The 21,296-nt window shown below is 36.0% G+C and overlaps 1 protein-coding gene across 11 annotated transcripts in view; it reads left to right on the top strand.

The window, feature by feature from the left end:
* Sntg1 (syntrophin gamma 1) overlaps positions 1–21,296 on the top strand; it is an 835,208-nt gene that overhangs the window by 599,879 nt on the left and 214,033 nt on the right. For all 11 annotated transcript variants that reach the window (XM_029469700.1, XM_029469941.1, XM_029469725.1 and 8 more), the window contains one exon: positions 13,826–13,908. In XM_029469700.1, coding sequence (XP_029325560.1) covers positions 13,826–13,908 — 83 coding nt within the window. The remainder of the gene's footprint in view (positions 1–13,825; positions 13,909–21,296) is intronic.

Below are 21,296 nucleotides of genomic sequence, written 5' to 3'. Positions count from 1 at the left end.
TGTGTAGCCCTGGCTGTCCTGGCACTCACTTTGTAGACCAGGCTGGCCTCGAACTCAGAAATCCGCCTGCTTCTGACCCCCCCCCCCCCCAGTGCTGGGATTAAAGGCATGTGCCACCACACCCGGCCCCAGGATGATATTCTTAAGATCCATACATTTGCCTGTGAAATTCATGATGTCTTTGCTTTTCATAGCTGAAAAGTTTTCTACTGTGTATAGCTGAAGAGTATTCTACTGTCTAGGGGTACCACATTTTCTTTATCCATTCTTCAGTTGAAGTATATCTAGGTTGTTTACAATTTCTCATTATTACAAATAAAGCTGCTATGAACACAGTTGGTCAAGTGTCTTTATGGGATGGTGCAGCATATTTTGGACATATTCTCTGGAGTGGTATACCAAAATTGATTTCCAAAGTGGTTGTACAACTTTGCACACCTACCAGCATTAGAGGAGTGTTCCTCTTACTTCATATCCTTGCCAGCACGTACTATTGCTTGACTTTCTGAACTTAGCGATTCTGATGGGTATAAGATGGAGTTTCAGAGTTGTTTTTGTTTGCATTTCTCTGATGACTAAGGATAGTGAACCTGTCTTTAATTGCTTCTCTGCCATTTGAGATTTTCCTGTTGAGAATTCTGTTTAGCTCTGTGCCACATTTTTTAATTGGGTTATTTGAGTTGTTGATGTTCAACTTCTTGAATTCTTTACAAATTTTAGATAGTAGCCCTCTGTCAGATGTAGGGTTGCTGAAGATCCTTTCTCAATCTGAAGGCTGCTGTTTGTTTTATTGATAGTGTCCTTTGCCTTATAGAAGCTTTGTAGTTTTATGGAGTTTCATTTATCAATTGTCTTAGAACCTAAGTCATTGGTGTTCTGCTCAGGAAATTGTCTCCTGTACCAATTCATTTGAGACTTTTTCAGACTTTCTTTTCTATGAGATTTCATGTATTTGATTTTATATTGAGGTCCATAGACATTGAAAGAGCAATTCTCAACTTCATGTGGAAGAATGAAAAACCCAGGACAGCCAAAATAATCATCAACAATAAAAGTACCTCAGGAGGATTTCCATCCCTGACCTCAAGCTGTATTACAGAGCAATAGTGATTTAACAACAACAACAACAAAAACTGCATATTATTGGCCCAGAAATAGACATGTTGATCAATGGAAGACCCAGAAACCCTAAGGACACTTGATTTTTTATTTAAAAAAAGAAAAAAAGGCAAAGCCATACAGTGGAAAAAAAGAAAGGATCTTCAACAAATGGTGATGGTCTAATGGTATGTCTACATCTTGAAGAATGAAAACAAATCCATATTTTTTTACCCTGCACAATATTCTCCTGGGCTCTTTTGAGACTTCCTTTGTCAAGGAATTAGTCTAAATCTCTTTGCCTTAGTCTCAAGCAGACTTTTTGGACAAGGACAAAAAGCAGCCACATTCTTCACCAAATATCACAAGAATGGACTCTTGGCCACATACTGAAATTTTCTGCTGCTATAAACTCTTGGGACTGCAGGCTTACAGAGCTCAAATCAGTACCATCTTCCTTATTCTGGCTAGGATAGCCCATTATGCCCCATTTAAGCATTTTTCTCTTCCCAAATCCAAAGTCCCAAAATCCACATTCTTCCAAACAAAAACATGGTCATGCCTATAATAGCAATACCCCCAGTCCCTGATACCAACTGTCTTTGTAAAGGTTTTGCTGTTGTGAACAGACACCATGACCAAGGCAACTGTTATAAAAGAGGACATTTAATTGGGGCTGGCTTGCTGTTAATATGTTTAGTCCATTATCATCAAGGCAGGAGCATGACAGGTAGGATGCAAGAGAAGCTGAGAGTTCTACACCTTGTTCTAAAGACGTTAACAGGATTAGACTGACTCTTCCACACTGGGCAGAGTTTCAAAACCCACCCCTACAGTAACACACCTCCTCCAACAAGGCCACACTCATCCCAACAAGGCCACACTTCCAAATAGTGACACTCCCTGGACCAATCATATTCAAAACACCACATGGGTATGACCATAATTAATAAGACCTCATTTTACTGCTATCTCTACTTACCAGAAAATTAATAGGTTTTATCCAAGAGCCCATGATATTTCTAGCCATAGGTTCTTGAAGTCACTGACAATCTCAGGAATAGGTTTTGTTTCATGGAGTAGGACTTAATTCAAACAAAACAGAGAGTGGTTGGTCACTCATAACATCAATGCCCATATTATACAGGTGGACATACATTGCCAAGCAGGTCTTTATTGTTTGGTTCAGGTTTCTTCTCTTCTGGTAATGTGTACAGTATCTTTAAGAACCATGAAGTCTAACCACTAGGGATAGATGACCTAGTGGAATATCAGCTAGCTTTCTTTATGTTCTATAACATAAAAAAGTGGTATCTTTAGAAATATTCTTACCATCAAGGTTCTGGTGTGTAACCAGTAGCATTGACAGTGGCCTAAAATATTTGGGAAAGGGTCTAAGATATAATGACTCAAAAAGGTGTAGTCCATTACTGACACTGGAGGTTTTATTTGGTAGCATATGGTGTCTAACCTGGGCATTGTTTTCTCATTATAGTGTAACTCAATTTATACTCCAAGTATTCATGTGTATATGTGTTTGTCTGCCTTTTAATATTTCAGCAATACTAGGTGTCTAGTTGGCTTTTTCAAAAGGTCTTTAGTATTATCTATTCCCCATTCCTCCTCTACTTATTCTTTCTATCCTACAACCAACTTGATTCCCCCTTTTCTCTTTGTAACACTATATTTTATTGAAACTTTCATTAGAAATCATCTATACCTCCAAGGCCCTTTAATTAGATACCTAACTTCTGCAAGTATTCCAATTGAAACTTGTATGTCTAAATATTTTGAGAAAGTATGCAGTGTTTGTGCTTGTAGGTTTAAGTTAGCACATTAAGAGTAGTTGTTTCTAATTCTACTAATATAAAATCAAGTTTATTAATTTTATTTTTAAATGGCTGAGATATAGATTGCATAAATGCATCACATTTCTTCAACATCTTTCAATTAATGGGCATATAGGCTCTTTCCATTTCCTGAGTATTTTGAAAAGAAGCAGCAATAAACATGGATAATCTATTATTTGTGTAGTAAATATAGAATCCTTTAGCTATATGTCCACCAATTGTATATCTGGATCTTGTGGTAGATCTATTTTCTAGCTGTTGAGGAACCTCTACATTGATTTCCAATTGTTATTGTAGCAGTTCAGACTTCCACCAACAGTGAATAAATGTTCCTCTTTCCCCTAGACCACTGTAACACTTGCTACAATATTTTTGAAGTTTTAGCTATTATGATTTTGGTACGATGAAATCTCAAAACCATCTTATTTTTGCAGTCCCTAATGGCTAACATTGTTGGTTATTTATATAGTGATCCCAACCATTTTTGTTTCAGCTTTTGGAATATCTCTGTGTAGTTGAATGGCTCATTTTATAAATGGATAATTTTATAATTAGATGTTTAGTTTGTGATTTCTTTGTATAATCTAGATGCTAACCCTCTGTCATATGTATAATTGGTAAATTTTATTCCCCCATTCTATAGAATAGCATGCTGCTTGAATGATGTTATCCATTTCTTTACAGCATCTTCTGAGTTTCATTTAATGTTGCTTGTCATTTGTTGCTCTTAATGCCTCTGTTATTAGAGTTCTATTTAGAACCTTCTTTTCTGTGTCTATAACATCTAAAATATGTCTTACTTTTTATTACTTTAAATAGAACAAACCAGGATTTATGTTGAGGTTCCTGATCCACTTAGTGTGTGTGTGTGTGTGTGTGTGTGTGTGTGTGTGTGTGTGTATTCAGAGTAAGAAATACAGATCTACTTTCATTTTGACTAGTATCATTTCTTGAACATTCTGGCTTTTTCAGATCTTTACCTAAAATTATACAGCCTTATGTCTTTTTCTTTAATTCTATTACATTTATCAACACACTTGTTTTTCTGTCAGAACCAGGTAGTTTTCACTATAGCTCTGCAGTGTTATTTAAATCATGAATAGTGATACCTCTAGCTGTTATTTTAATGTTCAGGATTATTTGGGTTTTCTGGGATCCTTGGGTTTCTATATAATTTTTAAAATATTTATTTTATGTAAAGAAGAAGTACATGACTATTTTCATGGGAGTTGTACTTAATCTGAAGTTTGCTTTTACCAAAATGGATACTGGATAGTATTAAAAACAAAAAAACAAAAAAACTTTTTGCCGGGCAGTGGTGGTGCACAACTTTAATCCCAGCACTTGGGAGGCAGAGGCAGGCAGATTTCTGAGTTCGAGGCCAGCCTGGCCTACAGAGTGAGTTCCAGGACAGCCAGGGCTACACAGAGAAACCCTGTCTCGAAAACCAAACCAACCAAACAAAAAACAAACAAACAAACAAATGAACAAACAAAAAACCAAAAAAAACCCAAAAAACAAAAACCTTTCCTACTTCTTATGAGATGACCATGTAGATTTTTTTCCTTGAGAATCTATGTGATGCATCCCATTTGTAAATGTATGTATATTGAACAACATATATAAATCTCTGGGAGATTCCAAGTAGATCATGAGTTATACTATTTTTATATGTCTTGAATTTAGTTTGCAAGTATTTTATTGAAGATTTTTCCATCCAGGATTATCAGAGTTCTTGGCCTATAATTCTCTTTTATTACTGAATCTTTGTCTGATTTTGATATTTTGGCAATACTGGTTCTGTTAAAGCATTTGGAAATCTTTTTCTTCTTTTTATTTTACCAAATCACTTATAGAGCATTGGTATTATTTGGTTTTTTTTGAAGGTCTGATAAAATTCTGAGCTAAATACATGTGACTCCAGGTTATTTATTCATATAATTTAAAATTATTGATTATATCTCATTAGTGTGAACCTACTAAAAGTATTTTCCTTCTCTTGATTTAACATCAGAGGATAGTGATATTTTCTTTTGAACTCTAATTAATTTAGATCTTTTCTATTTTTCTTTTGGATAATTTTGTTAAGTTTGCTAACCTTCTTAAGTTTTACATAGATGTAACTCTTTATTTCATTGTTTCCCTGTATATTTTTCTCAGTTAAATTTCATTCATTTCAGCTATGATTTTGATAATTTCTTATCATTTACTATTTTGGGGTATTCTTTCTTCTTGTTTTCCTAACATTTTCAAGTTATGAATATGAGATCATTCAATATTTTGCTGTAGTTTTGTAAACTTTACTCTTGAGGCTCCTTTCATGTATCTCATATATTTTGTTTTTTTGTGTTTTCGTCTATGCCCCTGCATTTGGGTCATAGACGTTCAGAATTGAGACTTCCTCTTGGTGCGATTTTCCTATGATGGATATGATGTGTCTTTTTCCATCTCATTTGATAATTTTTGGCTAAAAGTCTTATTTTATAAGATATTAGATTGTTAACTCCAGGTTATTTCTTGAAACCATTTGCTTGAAATTTTTTTTTCCAGACTTTTACTCTGAGATAGTGTCTGTCTTTGTTACTGAAATGTGTTTATTGTATGGTGGATCCTGTTTCCACATCCAGTCTGTTAGCCTGTGTCTTTTTATTGAGGAATTGAGTCCATTGATTTTGAGAGCTATCAAAGACAGATGATTGTTCCTCTTATTATTGGTGTTAGAGGTAGTTGTGTGGTTGTTTGTTTGTTTGTTTGTTTTTATTTTATGGGCATAGTTACCCTCCTTTTCTAGAGAATTCCTTCTGGTGTTCTCTATAGAGCTGTATTCATAGAAAGATATTATTTAAATTTGACATATAATACCTTGGTTTCTCCATCTACAGTGATTGAGAGTTTTGCTTGGTACAGTACCCTGGGCTGGCATTTGTGTTCTTTTCAGGCCTGGATAACGTCTGTCCAGGATCTTCTGGCTTTTAGAGTGTCTGTTGAGAAGTCTGGTGTAATTCTGATACATCTGCCTTTATTTATAACTTGACCTTTTCCCCATCACAGCTTTTAATATTCTTTCTTTATCTGTGCATTTAGTGTTTAGATTATTATGTGAGGAGAGGATTTTCCTTTCTGTTCAAATCTACTTGGTGTTCTGTAGGTTTCTTGTGCATTTATGGCTTTCTCTCTCTTTAGGTTAGGCAAGTTCTCTTGTATTTGTTGAAGCTGTTTTCTGGCCCCTTGAGCTGGGATCCATTGCCCTCTTCTATTCCTGTTATTCTTAGATTTAATCATTTCATTGTGTCCAGAATTTCCTGGATATTTTGGGTTAGGAGTTTTTCATACTTTGTGATTTCTTTGACTGATGAGTCAATGCCTTCTATGGTATCTTCTATGCCTGAGATTCTCTCTTCTATCTCTTGTATTCTGTTGCTCATGCTTGTATCTGTAGCACCTGATTTCTCCAAGATTAACTCCATTTATGCTTTCTTTATTGTTTCTATTTCTATTTTTAGTTCCTCTACCATTTGTTCAATTCCTTCAACTTTTTTATTTTCCTGAATTTCTTTAAGGGATTTCTTTGTTTCCTATTTAAGGGTTTCTACCTGTTTGCCTGTGTTTTCCTGTATTTTTTTGAGGGAGTTATTTATATCTTCCTTAAAGACCTCTATCATTTTCATGAGATGTAATTTCAGGTCATTATCTCACTTTTCAGGCATGTTAGGCTATCCAGCACTTGTTGTGGTGGGGGAACTGTGTTCTGATGCTACCAAATTGCACTGGTTCCTGTCCTTTATGACCTTGTGTTTGTCTTTTGGTATCTGGTTATCTCTGGTGTTAACTGGTCCTGGTGTCTTGTACTGGAGCTAGCCTCCTTGGAGTTATATAGAGCTCTGTGACCTGGATTAGAGCCAATCTCCAGGGAGGCAGGCAGTGCTGTATCTGGTTAGAGCAGGTCTCCTGTGTCCTGGTTACTGCATATCACCTGGCAGGTAAACAGGTGGTAGGGAATGGGAGGGGATATGGCTGCTGATCTGTCCTGCATGGAAAAGCAGACTAGAAGCAAGATGGAGCTCAGGATGGTGGGTAGGTCCTATGTCAGCTGTGCTCTGTGGGTGCCCTAGCTGGTCTGTGCATTTGGGTGAAATCCTTACATGTGACCCTGGTTACCAGAGACCTCCTGTGAGGCAGATAGATTGTAGCATGTAGGAGGGTCAGTATTTTGATTTTGTTTAGTGATGGTATGTTATACATATTTGATTTAATGTATGCATTTTATGCATGTTTTAAAGTATCTTATTGTAAATATGTTAAAGTATCATTTTTCCAATTATCTATTGTGAATTCACTATGATAGACCACAATTTTATTAATTACTTAAGAGAAATTACTTGTAAGATGGAATAATAAAATTCTTGTGCATTATTTGGTTTCTAGAATGATTACAATATTCTTTGTGGTCATTTTTATAAAATTCAATATGGCTAGATTCTTTTCATGCTACTTTCTACTTCAGTGAAGTTATAAACTCCTTTGTAGTCATCTTATCCTTTCAGCATTTGCTTTAGTTTTATGAGCCTTCTGAAGTGGCCTCATAGTTATTTCGGACAATAGTAGTTTGTACTTTCTCCTTTTTTTTTCTATGTAGTTCTTTCTATGAATCTATGATATAACTTTTTAATTTTTAAATTTTTACTTGTTTACATTTCTATTCAACTACATCTTTATGATATGAGTGAAGGTCATTGAATGTATAGCTAGATTCTTATTGTATATTCCTTTATATGTATATATTTTCTTCATAATATTTTAAATACATGTACAGAATTTGATATTTTGTGTTGTATAAAACAAATATTTGATATATGATGTTTAAATATGAAAATAAACTCTTTTAAAAATAATGTTCTAAAGATAAAAATGCATTTCAACTTTAAATGAAGTAGCAAAATAAGGTGTAAATTTTAAATAAAAGTTATTATTTATTCTTGTTTTATATGTGTGTTTACTTGTAAGCATGTAAGTAAATGCATCATGAGCTTTTAATTCTCAGGGTGGCCAGTAATACTCAGGGAGATCATAAGAAGTTGTCATATTCCCTGGCACTGGAGGTAAGGATGGCTGTGATTTGCCATGTGGGTGTTATGAACTGAACCTAGGTCTTCTGCTAGAACATCGTGTGTTCTTAACCACTGAGCCATCATTTTATCCTCTAACTACAAAACTTTGCATTTGAATAGTAGAAAAATTTAGTTCAGGCAAATGACTTCTTAGTTGCAGAAAAACTAGAAACTTTAGTAATAAAGAAGGGAACAATTCTTTTGTATCCCTAAGAAGTTTGATGCTTAAATTCAGTTGCAAACTTTCAAAAAATAATTGTTTGCTCAAACACATTAAAAACTCTAAAGTTATAATATTTTGTCACAGTGTAGAATCAAGTCCAGGCACATGTGTCCAGTCCTGAAGTTTATAGTTTCCATAGTGTGATATCATCTTTAAAAAATGTAAATCATTAATTGTTTATCTTCAATTTTAAAAATGGTATATGTTACTAGATTTCTCATAAGGTTTGAATAGTTTTGCCTTACAATATCAAAAAACAAGGAGTTTGATGAGGATTCAGGATGTATGAATACATACTGAGAACAAACATAAATCTGCAGACTCTACTGATATAGAATTAGTCCATAGTTTGAAAAAAAACCCATAAAATAGAACTTTGCAGACAAATTCAATATTAAACATCTGGTTAGAAGAATTAGGGAAAATGGTTTAGAAGTTAAGAATATTCACTGCATTTTCAAAGGGTACAGATTATATTCCTACCATCCCATTGTGGCTCACAGCCATACATAACTCCAGTTCTATGAGATCATGTACCCTATTCTAATTTCTCTGAGCAAGAGGCACTGAAAAAATCATAAGATACCTTTTTAGAAAGTACAATGCTTTTTAAAATTTAATTTTATTTGTAATTCATTTTTTACACTCTATATCCCTTTCTCCACCCCCACCCACCCTCCAACTTCTCCATATCCCATACCTCCTCCCCTCCCCACCCTGTCTCCTCGTGGATGTCCCCATCCCCCACCCTATCTGACCTCTAAACTTCATGGGGCCTTCAGCCTCTTGAGAGTTAGGTGCATCATCTCTGAATGAACAGATCTGGAAGTCCTCATTAGTATGTGGGTTGGGGGCCTCATATCAGCTGGTGTATGCTGCCTGTTTGGTGATCCAATGTTTGAAAGATGTCAGGGAGTCCAGATTAATTAAGACTGTTGGTCCTCCTAGAGGTTCTTTCAGCCTTCCCTAATTCAACAACAGGGATCAGCTGCTTCTGTCCATCGGTTGGGTACAAACATCTGCATTTGACTCTTTCAGCTGCTTGTTGGGTCTTTTGGAGGGCATTCATGATAGATCCATTTTTGTGAGTGCTCTATAGATTCAGTAATAGTATTAGGCCTTGGGACCTCCCCTTGAGCTGGATCTCACTTTTGGCCTATCACTGGACCTTCTTTTCCTCAGGCTCCTCTCCATTTCCATCCCTGAAATTCTTTCAGACAGAAACAATTATAGGTCAGAGATGTGACTGTGGGATGGCAACCCCATCCCTTACTTGATGTTCTTTCTGCTGAAGGTTGGCTCTATAAGTTCCTTCTCCCTACTGTTTGGCATTTCGTCAAAGATACCTCCCTGTGAGTCCTGGGAGTCTCTCACCTCCCATGTCACTGGTGCATTCTGAGGAGTTCCCCCAACCTCCAATTTCCTGAGGTTGCCTGTTTCTGTTCTTTCTGCTGGCCCTCAGGGCTTCCGTTCTTTTCTCTCACCAAATACCAGATCAGGTTCCCCTTTATTCCCCACTGCCCCCCTACCCAATCCACTTTTCTTCCCAAGCCTCTCTCCTCCCCACTTGTGATTGCTTTCATCTCTCTTCCATTTGGAACTGAGGCGTTTTCACTTGGGTCCTTTGGCCTTTTGAAATCTGTGGACTATATCCTGTGATTCTGTATGGTTTTTTTCCCCTAATATCCACTTATTAGTGAGTACATGCCATGCATGTTTTTTGGGGGTCTGAGTTACCTCACTCAGGATGATATTTTCTAGTTCGATCCATTTGCCTGCAAAAGTCAGGATGTCCTTGTTCTGAATAGCTGGGTAGTATTCCACTGTGTAAATGAACTACATTTTCTGTATCCATTCTTCTGTCCTGTGATATCTAGGTTGTTGTCAGTTTATGGCTATCACAAATAAGCCCGCTATGAACATAGTGGAACACGTGCCCCTGTGGCATGGTGGGGTATCTTTTGAGTATATGCAAAAGAGTGGTATAGTTGGGTCTTCAGGTAGATCTATTTCCAATTTTTTGAGGAACTTCCAGATTGATTTCCAGAGTGGTTGCACCAGTTTGCAATCCCAAAGGCAATGGAGGAGTGTTCCTCTTTCTCCATATCCTCTCCAACATGTGTTATCACCTGAGGTTTTGATCTTGGCCATTCTGACTGGTATAAGGTGGAATCTCAGTGTCATTTTTATTTGCATTTCTCTGATTACTAAGGAATTTGCACATTTCTTTAGGCACTTCCCAGCCATTTGATTTTCCTCAGTTGTGATTTCTCGGTTTAGTTCTATACCCCATTTTTTGATTGGCTTGTTTGGTTTTTTTGGTGATTAGCTTCTTGAGTTCTTTAAATAATTTGGATATTAGCCAATAATAATATGGATATAGCCCATATCTATCAGATGTGGGGTTAGTGAAGAGTTTTTTTCCCAATCTGTAAGTTGCCAATCTGTCTTATTGACTATGTCCTTTGAATTACAGAAGTTTCATGAGGTCAGCTGCAAGGGAAAAGGGCCAAGTAACATACAAAGTTAGAATATCAGAATTACATGAGACTTCTCAACAGAGAATAAAAAGAGGGAAAAGCCTGGTCAGAGGTCCTGCAAACTCTAAGAAAACACAAATGCCAGCCTGGTCTACTATACCCAGCAAAACTCTCAATCAACATAGATGGAGAAACCAAAATATTCCAGGACAAAACCAAATTCAAATAGTATCTACATACCAATCCAACCCTACAGAGGATCCTAGAAGGAAAACTCCAACACAAGGAAGGTACTTGCACCAAATAAAGGACAAGATATTAAGCATCTCACAACAAAGTCAAAAGAAGAGAACCACAAGCACATAAAGCCACCCACAAAAACAAAATATCAGAAACCAACAGTCATCTCCCTTTAATATTTCTCAATATTAATGGACTCAAATCACCTGTAAAAAGACATAAACTAACAGACTAAATATGCAAGCAAGTTCCAGCATTTTGCTGCATACAAGAAACACACCTGAATAACAAACGCAGACAATATCTCAGGGTAAAAGGATATAAAAAGGTCTTCCAAGAAAGTGGCCCCTGGAAACAAGCAGAAGTTCCCATCCTAATATCCAATAAAATAGATTTTCCACTAAAAGGTGTCAAGCATGATGAAGAAGGACACTTCATATTCAACAAGGGGAAAATCCATCAAGAGAAAGTCTCAATTATGAACATCTATGCCCCAAATGCATGATCACACACATTCATAAAAAAAATTGCTAAAGTTCAAAATGCACATTGAAACCCACACAACACTCCAGTCTCACCAATGGATGGGTCATTGAAACAGTAACTAAACAGAGACACAGTGAAACTAAGAGTGGTTATGAGCCAAGTGGATTTAACAGATATCTACAGAACATTTCACACTAAAACAAAAGAATACACCTTCTAAGCATCTCATGGTAACATCTCCAAAATCAACCATCTAATTGGTCACAAAACAATACTCAACTGATGCAAGAAGATTGAAATAATATCATGCAGCTTATCAGGTCTTCAAGAACAGCAAAAAATACAGAAATCCCACATACAAGTGGAAATTGAATAACTCTTCAATGATAACTTGGTCAGGGAAGAAATAAAGAAAGAAATGGAAGACTTTCTGGAATCTAATGAAAATGTTGACACATCATACCTAAATTTAAGAGACACAATGAAAGCAGTGCTAAGAGGAAAGTTCATAGCACTAGGTGCCTTGGAAACTGGAGAGGTCTTACATTAACAACTTAACAGCACACCTGAGAGCTCTAGACCAAAAAAAAAAAAAAAAAAAAAATCCTACTCATCCAAGAGTAGTAGAAGGCAGGAAGTAGTCAAAAACAGGGCCAAAGTCAACCAAATAGAAACAAAGAAAATGACACAGAGAATCAACAAAACCAGAAGCTGGTTCTTTGAGAGAATCAACAAGATAGAAAAACCCCTATCCAATCTAACTAAAGGGAAAAATGGCATTATCGAAACTAACAACATCAGAAATGAAAAGGGAGACATAACAACAGAAAGAGAGGAAAATCAAAAATCCATCAGATCCTATTATAAAAGCCTATATTCAACAAAACTGGAAAATCTAGATGAAATGGAAGGTTTTCTAGACAGATACTGTGGTTTCCCTTCCCCCACCTGCTTGAACCTGCTTGCTCAAGGGTGGAGCTTCCTGCTCATTCGTCCTGCCACGCCCACTGCTGGACCCTGCCGCTTTGTTGCTTGGAGGCACACACGTGTTTGTCCTGCTACTGGACCCTGAGTTACTTGGCGGGAAATCGGGTTCCCTCCCCCTTCCTTTATAACTGAGTGTCTGGAAATAGTAAAATTGAGCTTTGATCAGAATACTGTCTTAGCTACATTTCTTTCTCTCACCGCCTAGCCCCTCTTCTCTTCCAGGTTTCCAAAATGCCTTTCCAGGCTAGAACCCAGGCTGTGATCTGCTGGCTGGACACAACAAGATACTACATACCAAAGTTAAATCAAGAGCAAATAAACTACCTAAACAGGCCTATATCTCACAAGGAAATAGAAGAATTCATTAAAAACCTTCCAACCAACAAAAGCCCAGGGCCAGATGGATTTAGTGTAGAAATAAAACCACATACTTACCATCACTTGATTTTTGACAAAGACACCAAAAATATACAGTGGAAAATAGTAAGCATCTTCAATAAATGGTGCTGGTCTAACTGAAAGTATGTATTATGTATGTATGTATGTATGTATGTATGTATGTAGAAGAATGAAAACAGACCTATACTTGTCACCTTGTACAAAGCTCAAGGTGAAGTGGATCCAGGACCTCAACATAAAACCAGATACACCGAATCTAATAGGAGAAAAAGTGGAAAAGACACTTGAACTCATTGGCACAGGGTGAAATTTCCTAAACAGAAGTCCAATGACTCATGCTCTAAGCTCAAGAATTGATAAATGGGACCTCATGAAAGCTTCTGTAAGGCAAAAGACATTATCAATAATACAAATATGCAACCTACAGATTGGGAAAAAATATTTCAATAACCCCACATCTGATAGAGGGCTAATATCCAAAATATATAAAGAACTCAAGAATTTAATCACCCAAAAACCAAACAACCCAATCAAAAGTATAATGTTTCTAAAATTGAAACTATTCTCTTTTAGGGTATCACATGTACAATATTACCATCTATCTATCTATCTATCTATCTATCTATCTATCTATCTATCTATCTATCATCCATCTATCTATCTATCTATCTATCTATCTATCTATCTATCTATCTATCTATCTATCTCTACCTAACCTAATCTATCTATATCATCTAATCTGTATCTTATTTATATATCTATTAATAGATACTATTAAAGATATCTATATATTACTATATATATCACTTGCAAAGCTCTGGCTTTAGTATAAGTAAAATTTCTTTGTATTTTAACTTACATTTTTTATATTATTATTGAAAATAATTGGACAGAGTCATTCTACAACAGCATGCCATTGTAACCTTTATGGTGTTATGCTTTTGTCTTCTGCAGGTGCTCCAAGTGACCAAAGCAGTGGTACCTCCTCTCCTCTTTGTGACAGTGGCTTACATCTCAACTACCATCCAAATAACACAGTAAGGCAGCTGAACGCATTTGACCCTAATAAGGATGGCTCAAGAGCAGAATATATATGTATTTGTGATTTGAAAACACTGCTTTTGGGTTTGATTTATCTGGTGAACCATGATTCCTTGGTGACTTCATCATCATTTAAGTGATAAGACAAGCCAGAAGGAAAAATCAAGCAGTCACTTTATGTGACATCCTTTCTCTTAGGCGTGAATTAGTAAATCATCTGTAAGTGTTGAAGAGTTCGGAATCAGAGAGATTACTCAGAGTCACAGTATCATACCTCTTTTCAGAGCATTTCATGCCATGTAGAATTTCATGAATTACATGATTTGACAAGATTTTTATCACTTTTATTTTGATAACAGTTAAGTAAGTATAACCACCATTGTTGTTTTTTGTGATCTTTATGTATATTATGGAACAATTGAAAGAGAAACAAATTTAGTATATGTATTATGATATAGAACAAAGAATGTTAAATTATATATTTGATAAAGCATACTTTTATTTAGCACATCAGTTTTCATTAATTTAATTGAATTTTAGTGTTTGTTTAGTACATTCTTTTTGACAAAATTTGTTATCTTTATTAAATATTTTTGGTTGTGATCTTAGTCTTTAATGGATGAGTCATCTCTCCAGACCTATTAAATATTTTTTGAAATTTCATGTTTAGTATTTAAAATGTGTATTACAAAATATATCTCTGATTACATGTAGATTTAAGTATGAATTAGCATGGCTGACCTGTAGCACAAATTGATTTTCTTGTCTACAATAGAAACAAATTCATTTTTATATTAGAAATTATTGACCTAATTTTAGAGTTCTTTTCAAAATCTGCCTTTGAACATTTGCAAGTTCAAACTATTTTGTTCCTAATTCCATAGAAATTATTTTATAGCTGGGTGACATAGATTCTTAAGTTGACTATCATATCTGTCAGTCTAATCTATCTATCTATCTATCTATCTATCTATCTATCTATCTATCTATCTATCTATCTATCTATCTATCTATTGATCTATCTATCCATATCATCTTGAGGAACTTTTTTATTATACTTATTTATTCACTTTACAGCCCAATATCCATCCTTCTTCTGCTCCCAGTACCCCCTCTAGTTGCTCTGGGACTAGGAACATCCTCTTCCACTAATACCAGACAAAATGGTATATTTTGGGGCCTGGGATTTACAGACAGGAAGGCAACAGGCTGAGGGGCAGCTACTCCAATTGAAGGCAAGCTGCTTATCTGGTACATATATGCAGGGGGCCTACATCCAGCCTGTGCTTTCTCTTTGGTTGGTAATTAAATTTCTGTAAACCCCCAAGGGTCCTCCTGTGGAGGACCTCTTGATCTTCCTGTGGAGTCCCTGTGCTCTTTAGGTCCCTCAATCTTTCCCAACTTTCGTGGACTCCCCCCCCCAACCCGATTTCCATGTAATGCTTGGGTGTGAGTCTCTGCATCTTTTTTCCATTGGCTGCTGGGTGGAGCCTCTGAGAGACAGTTATGCTAGGTTCATGTCTGTAAGCATAACAAAGTAGTATTAATAGTGTCAGGGATTTAGTTCTTGCCCATGGGATGGGTCTTAATTTGGGCCAGTCATTGGTTGACCATTCCTCAGGCTCTGCTCTATCTTTGTCCCTGCACGTCTTATAAACAGGACACATCTTGGCTCGAAAGCTTTGTGGGTGGGTTACTGTCCTATCCTTCCACTGGGAGTCTTACCTGGCTATAGGAAATGGCCAATACAGGATCCATATACCCCACTGCTAGGAATCTCAGTGAGAGTTGCCCCCATAGATCCTCTAGAGCCTTTCCCCATCTCAGGTCTCTGGCATGTCCTACGGATTGACCCCCATCTCCATCCTCTCTCTCTTGTTCTCTCTACCTATGATCTAACCCCTGCCCACTCTGCTCCCCTCCCTATCCCCTCTCCCACCCAGTTCTCTCCTTCCATTGACCTCTGATATCTGTTTGTTTGTTTCTCCTTCTGAGAAAAATTCAACCACATTCCCTTGGAGTTTAATTATTTGGTTTCTTTGGGTCTGTTGATTATAACATTATTATCTTATACTTTATGGCTAATATACACTTGTAAGTGAGTACATACCATACATGTCCTTTCGGGTCTAGGTTACCTCACTCTGGATGATATTTTTTAGTTCCATTCATTTGTCCACAAGATTCATGATGTCCTTCTTTTAAATGGTTGGCTAGTATTCCATTTTGTAGACATACCACATTTTATGTATCCATTCTTCAGTGGAGAAACATCTAGGTTATTTCCATTTTCTGGCTAGAGCATTTTTGAGCATAACTGAACAAGTGTTTTTCTAGGATGGTGGAATGTCATTTGAGTCAGTGCCCAGGAATGGTATAGCTGAGTATTGAGGTAAAACTATTCTCAGTTATCTGAGAAACTGTTAAATTGATTTCTCAAGAGATTGTATGAGTTTTCATTCACATGACATCATGTTTATTTATCCATGAGGAACAATTTTAAGATCAATGATTATTGCTGGAAATATAAGAGTCTCATGAAGCTAACTATATCTGGATATAGTTCATTAAATCTTTGTTTTACTTTTATTTACAACAGAAATATTTTAATAATAGTTAAAAATCAAAACACTGATCTCTCCAAATTCTGGGTCATTTAAAAGTGGTTTTCAAGAGAGAAAAATGCACATGGAGAAGTGGTAATCTAATCAACTCCTTATGTTATACAAATGCCTTTCATTGCCCAACCAACTGTGTGTGTTTCTGGACCAATTTGTTTAATACCATCCCAACCCCCAACCCCCTTTTATAAATGTTTGCTCTTCATTTTTCTTTGGTGCCCATTATCCTCATGTACTATGCCGATGATGTAACCAGCTGTGTCTTTTTATAGAAGGCAACTTCCTTCAAGTGTTTGTCTGAGATTCACAGGCCCCTGACCTTCAGTTAAAGTATGTTGTGTGATTTGGTAGGGGAAGGACCAAGACAGGCCTCCTCTGGATGACCAATAGAGGAAATAGAATAAATCTTTGCTAAAGTGTTGGCTTCATCATCCTATACATTCTGCAGTCTTTCAGGTTTCCTCTGATAATCTTCCTACTACTTATCATTATATAAGAATTTATTTATTAGTTATGTTCTTAAGACAGAAAAAGTACTTTATCTACTTTGTAGATGGAGAAAGTTATCTAGTCATGTTCTTAATCTAGATTTTGTCTAAACTCCTTGAAATTATCTTGAGTAATGGCAAGTAGTGGGGTAAGAATGAAAGTTTTAAGGGAAGAAGTCATTGTACTTTTTTACAATTCATTCCATTGTTTTATATAGAAATAATAAGTCATTCTTTGGAAAGCTATAATTATGGCATAATAATTACTACTAATCTAAAGTCTGGCTGTTTCCAGCATGGAAGTTGTATAGAATTTAGAATACTACATGCCATATACATTCCATACTTCAGTAGGCTCCCTCACATTGTGTTACTATTTTCAGTATTGATAATGAAATATATTATTACATTGCTGGATATGTTTTGGTGTAATGAAAGCTTATACTGGTGATCTAAAAATGAAGAAGAATTGGCATGCAAATTAAAGTGAAGTACATTTACAATTGGAATGTATTCTTAAATTTCATGAAATTGATATCTTGCTGATTCTATAAAGGCACTGTATGGGCTATTGCAGGGAGTAATTATGGATTCTGATCCTCAGAATCTTAAATCCAGAGCTACACACTAGTACTTAAAATCAACTTTAAAGTAAAGAGAAATCCCTGAACAGAGATATAGTTGCTATCTGACAGTTGGGAGTCTATAAAGCAAACATGACACCATTTCTCTTGAGGACATAAGCTGACTATGCCATCAGACCTGAGTGCAGTTGATTCCATCGAGTTTTCCTTCCATTGTGTGCCTCAACATAGGAAGGGATAGTATTAACTCTCTCTATATATTCACAGATTTAACTAGTGTTTAAAAACAGGGAGATTGTGCAGAATAGCATTTTAAATATCTATGTATTATTTTTAAATATTTTATTAATTATTTTTATACACTGTATTTTATTTCCCCTGATCTACTTTCCCCCTGATCTACCACATCCCATTCCTCCTCCCCACCTACCTGTCTCCACATGGATGTCCCCATCCCCCACTCCACCTGACCTCTAAACTCCCTGGGGCCTCCAGTCCCTGACCCAGCAGTCCTCTACTGTATGTGTGTTGGGGGCCTCCTATCAGCTGGTATATGCTGTCTGTTTGGTAGTCTATTGTTTGAGAGATCTCGAGGGTCCAGATTAATTGAGATTAATTCATTGGCCTACAGGATTGCCCTTCTCCTCAGGTTCTTTCAGCCTTTCCTAATTCAAGAACAGGACTCAGCTGCTTCTGTCCGGTGGTTGGAACATAGAAAGGGATACTATGAACTCTAGTCACACATTAGTGTTTAAAAACAGAGAGATCATGCAGAATAGCATTTTAAACATCTATGTATTATTTTTAAAACAAAATTTGAGTAACTAGATGTTGTTTTATTGAAAAGTCCTTTTACATTTTATGAAAGCATTTAAAACACCCAGAGAACTTAAACTTTATGTGTAAAATAAGGCTATTACTATTTAATGTCTACTCCTTGAAGAACAAAATGTCATTGATTTTAATGGCACAAGTATCCCTTATTTTTCTGAGAGTAAGTCTCCTGGGCCAAACTCTGCTGCTGAATTTCTTTCTCTGGAGGTGAAGTAAAGAAATGTCTTCTCTGTTCAATGTAAGATGCTTACTCACACAGTCAGATAACACAACTTACTCACACAGTCAGATAACACAACTTACTCACACAGTCAGATAACACAACTTACTCACACAGTCAGATAACACAACTTACACACACAGTCAGATAACACAACTTACACAGTCAGATAACACAACTTACTCATACAGTCAGATAACACAACTTACTCATACAGTCAGATAACACAACTTACACAGTCAGATAACATATCTTACTCGTACAGTCAGATAACACAACTTACTCACACAGTCAGATAACACAACTTACTCACATGGTCAGATAACACAACTTTAAGAACATTTCTTTGACCTTACACATCAGAGTCAGCTTTCTCTGCCAAATTTGTAAAAAAAAAAAAAAAGCATCTGGACTGATATTTTGCTTCATATGTACTGACAATTTAATTGTTTTCAAAGCCATCATGTGACATGTATAAAATATTTGAGAAAATTCTGTTGCAAAGTATGGAGTATATAAATGCTACTTGTTACATGTACCTCAATATTTTAGCAAACAATATTCTTCAAATTGAGAGTAAGTTTCTGAGAAATATGCTTCTCAACGCAATATAATTATTATTTTCTAGGCCACTATATATATATACATATATATATATATATATATATATATATGACCATAAAAAACTTATAATCAATAGCAAAAGAAGACTTGAATAAAATAAGGAAGAATTATTTTAAAATAATATTAAATATTCAACTATAAATATTAGGCTTGTGCATTTTAAAAGTTGAAGTTGAATGTGTTTCATACTTTTGACACAGATATGTAACATTAGAAAATTAAGTTTTACATTATTTAATAAATTATCAAGGTGCAATGATAACAGTTTCAGATCTTTTAATAATGTCATGTAAATATTATGCCCACTTACTAGCTATCATCATTCTCAATATCACATCACTTCAACCACTTAATACTTTTTCTAATTTTTCATCTTGTTTATGGATAGAAATGATAATCAAAGGAAGTAATTACTATTTATAGAATATGAGAAAATATTGCTAAATAACTTACAAAAATATATGACCAAAATATGAAATAACCAACAAAAATATCTGAGTTATTATTTTCACTGTTCCATGTCTGCTTAGAGCATATAATGTGCTGTGATAGATGTGTTGACTGTAGAATCAAAGAAGTGTTAGTTGGTATGAATCAATGATCCCTGGCTGTCATAGAATGAGTTACTTCGCAAATGACCTTCTAAGCGATATACATGTACACAGAATCTTACCCTGATGTGGGGTTGCCTACTTCAGGCATAGAACATAAAGAATCATATCTCTCCTTTGGCAGTTTTCCCATGACATTTGACAGTAGGACAGTAGATATATTATCATGATCAATTGGGAAACTTTGTGTATTTGACCAGACTATGGCACAAAATATGGCTGTTCCCCATATTCCGACTTTCTATGAAATGACTCATTGCTGCTGCTGAACAGTCTTTGGTATTCGCTCAGTAAGATGAACATACCTTTATCTTGAAAAATAATGTTACAAAGTACTTAAGTAATTCATAGAAAATAATACAGATGGTAATTAGAAACAACAACAGCAACATTATTGTGATGCTGTAAACATTTTTTCCTTGCAAGTCTCATGTTTAGAAATAACGTCAAATACTAAAGTTTATTACTGTTTAGGTAAAATGTAATTATATAGATTTTCCTCTTCCTTTAAGCACTCCAACCCCTATCATGTTGACACTTACTCAGTTTCAAATTCTTAACTGTTTTTTGTCAGAGAGAGAGAGGGAGGAGAGAGAGAGAGAGAGAGAGAGAGAGAGAGAAAGAAAGAGAGAGAGAGAGAATGAGAATATTAGAGATGATTTCCCTCTTGTTGAGTGGATCTTAAATACTATTAGACAGCTTTTGGTTACAGCAAAAGTTATAAGTGACACTATTGTACCCTTAAAGACAGCTTGCTGTTGTGCTCATTGTTGTGGTTAATAGGTGTCACAACTGAATAGGACTACTGTTTGCTTTCCTCCTTTGGAAGTCTGCATAGAACCCTTTGGTACCATGATATCTAGAACTCAGAGTTTAGGTTTTCAGGTTGGATTCAGATCATGCCCTTGAGTTCTGTGTCAGTAAGAAGCACTTACTTTTAACCACTGGGAGGCAAGTGAGGGAAGCAACAGCAGTCTATATTATTTGAGGAGTCTCTTGAGCTTCACAGATCAATTATTCAAATTGAGATTCTCATGGCTAGTGTTGGAATTCTTTGTTTATTTGGGGTTTTTTTTTGCTTGTTTGTTTTGTTTTGTTTTGTTTTGTTTTGTTTTGTTTTGTTTTGTTTTGTTTTGTTTTGTTTGAGACAGGGTTTTTCTGTGTAGCACAGGCTGTCCTGGAACTCACTCTGTAGACAAGGCTGGCCTCCGACTCAGAAATCCACCTGCCTTTGCCTCCCAAGGGTTGGAATTAAAGATGTGCACCACCACTGCCCGGCTAGTGTTGGGATTCTTGTCAGATGAACTATGACTACTCTGAGAAGCATGTAGCCTGGGTAGCATTGTCACTCCTGGTGATGTAGTCTCCCTCTCCCCCTCCCCCTCCCCCCTCCCTCTCCCCC

Source organism: Mus caroli, chromosome 1 (genome assembly GCF_900094665.2).
Source record: "Mus caroli chromosome 1, CAROLI_EIJ_v1.1, whole genome shotgun sequence".
In the NCBI taxonomy this organism is placed as follows: Eukaryota; Metazoa; Chordata; class Mammalia; order Rodentia; family Muridae; genus Mus; species Mus caroli.
This window is presented reverse-complemented; position numbering and strand designations above follow the sequence as displayed.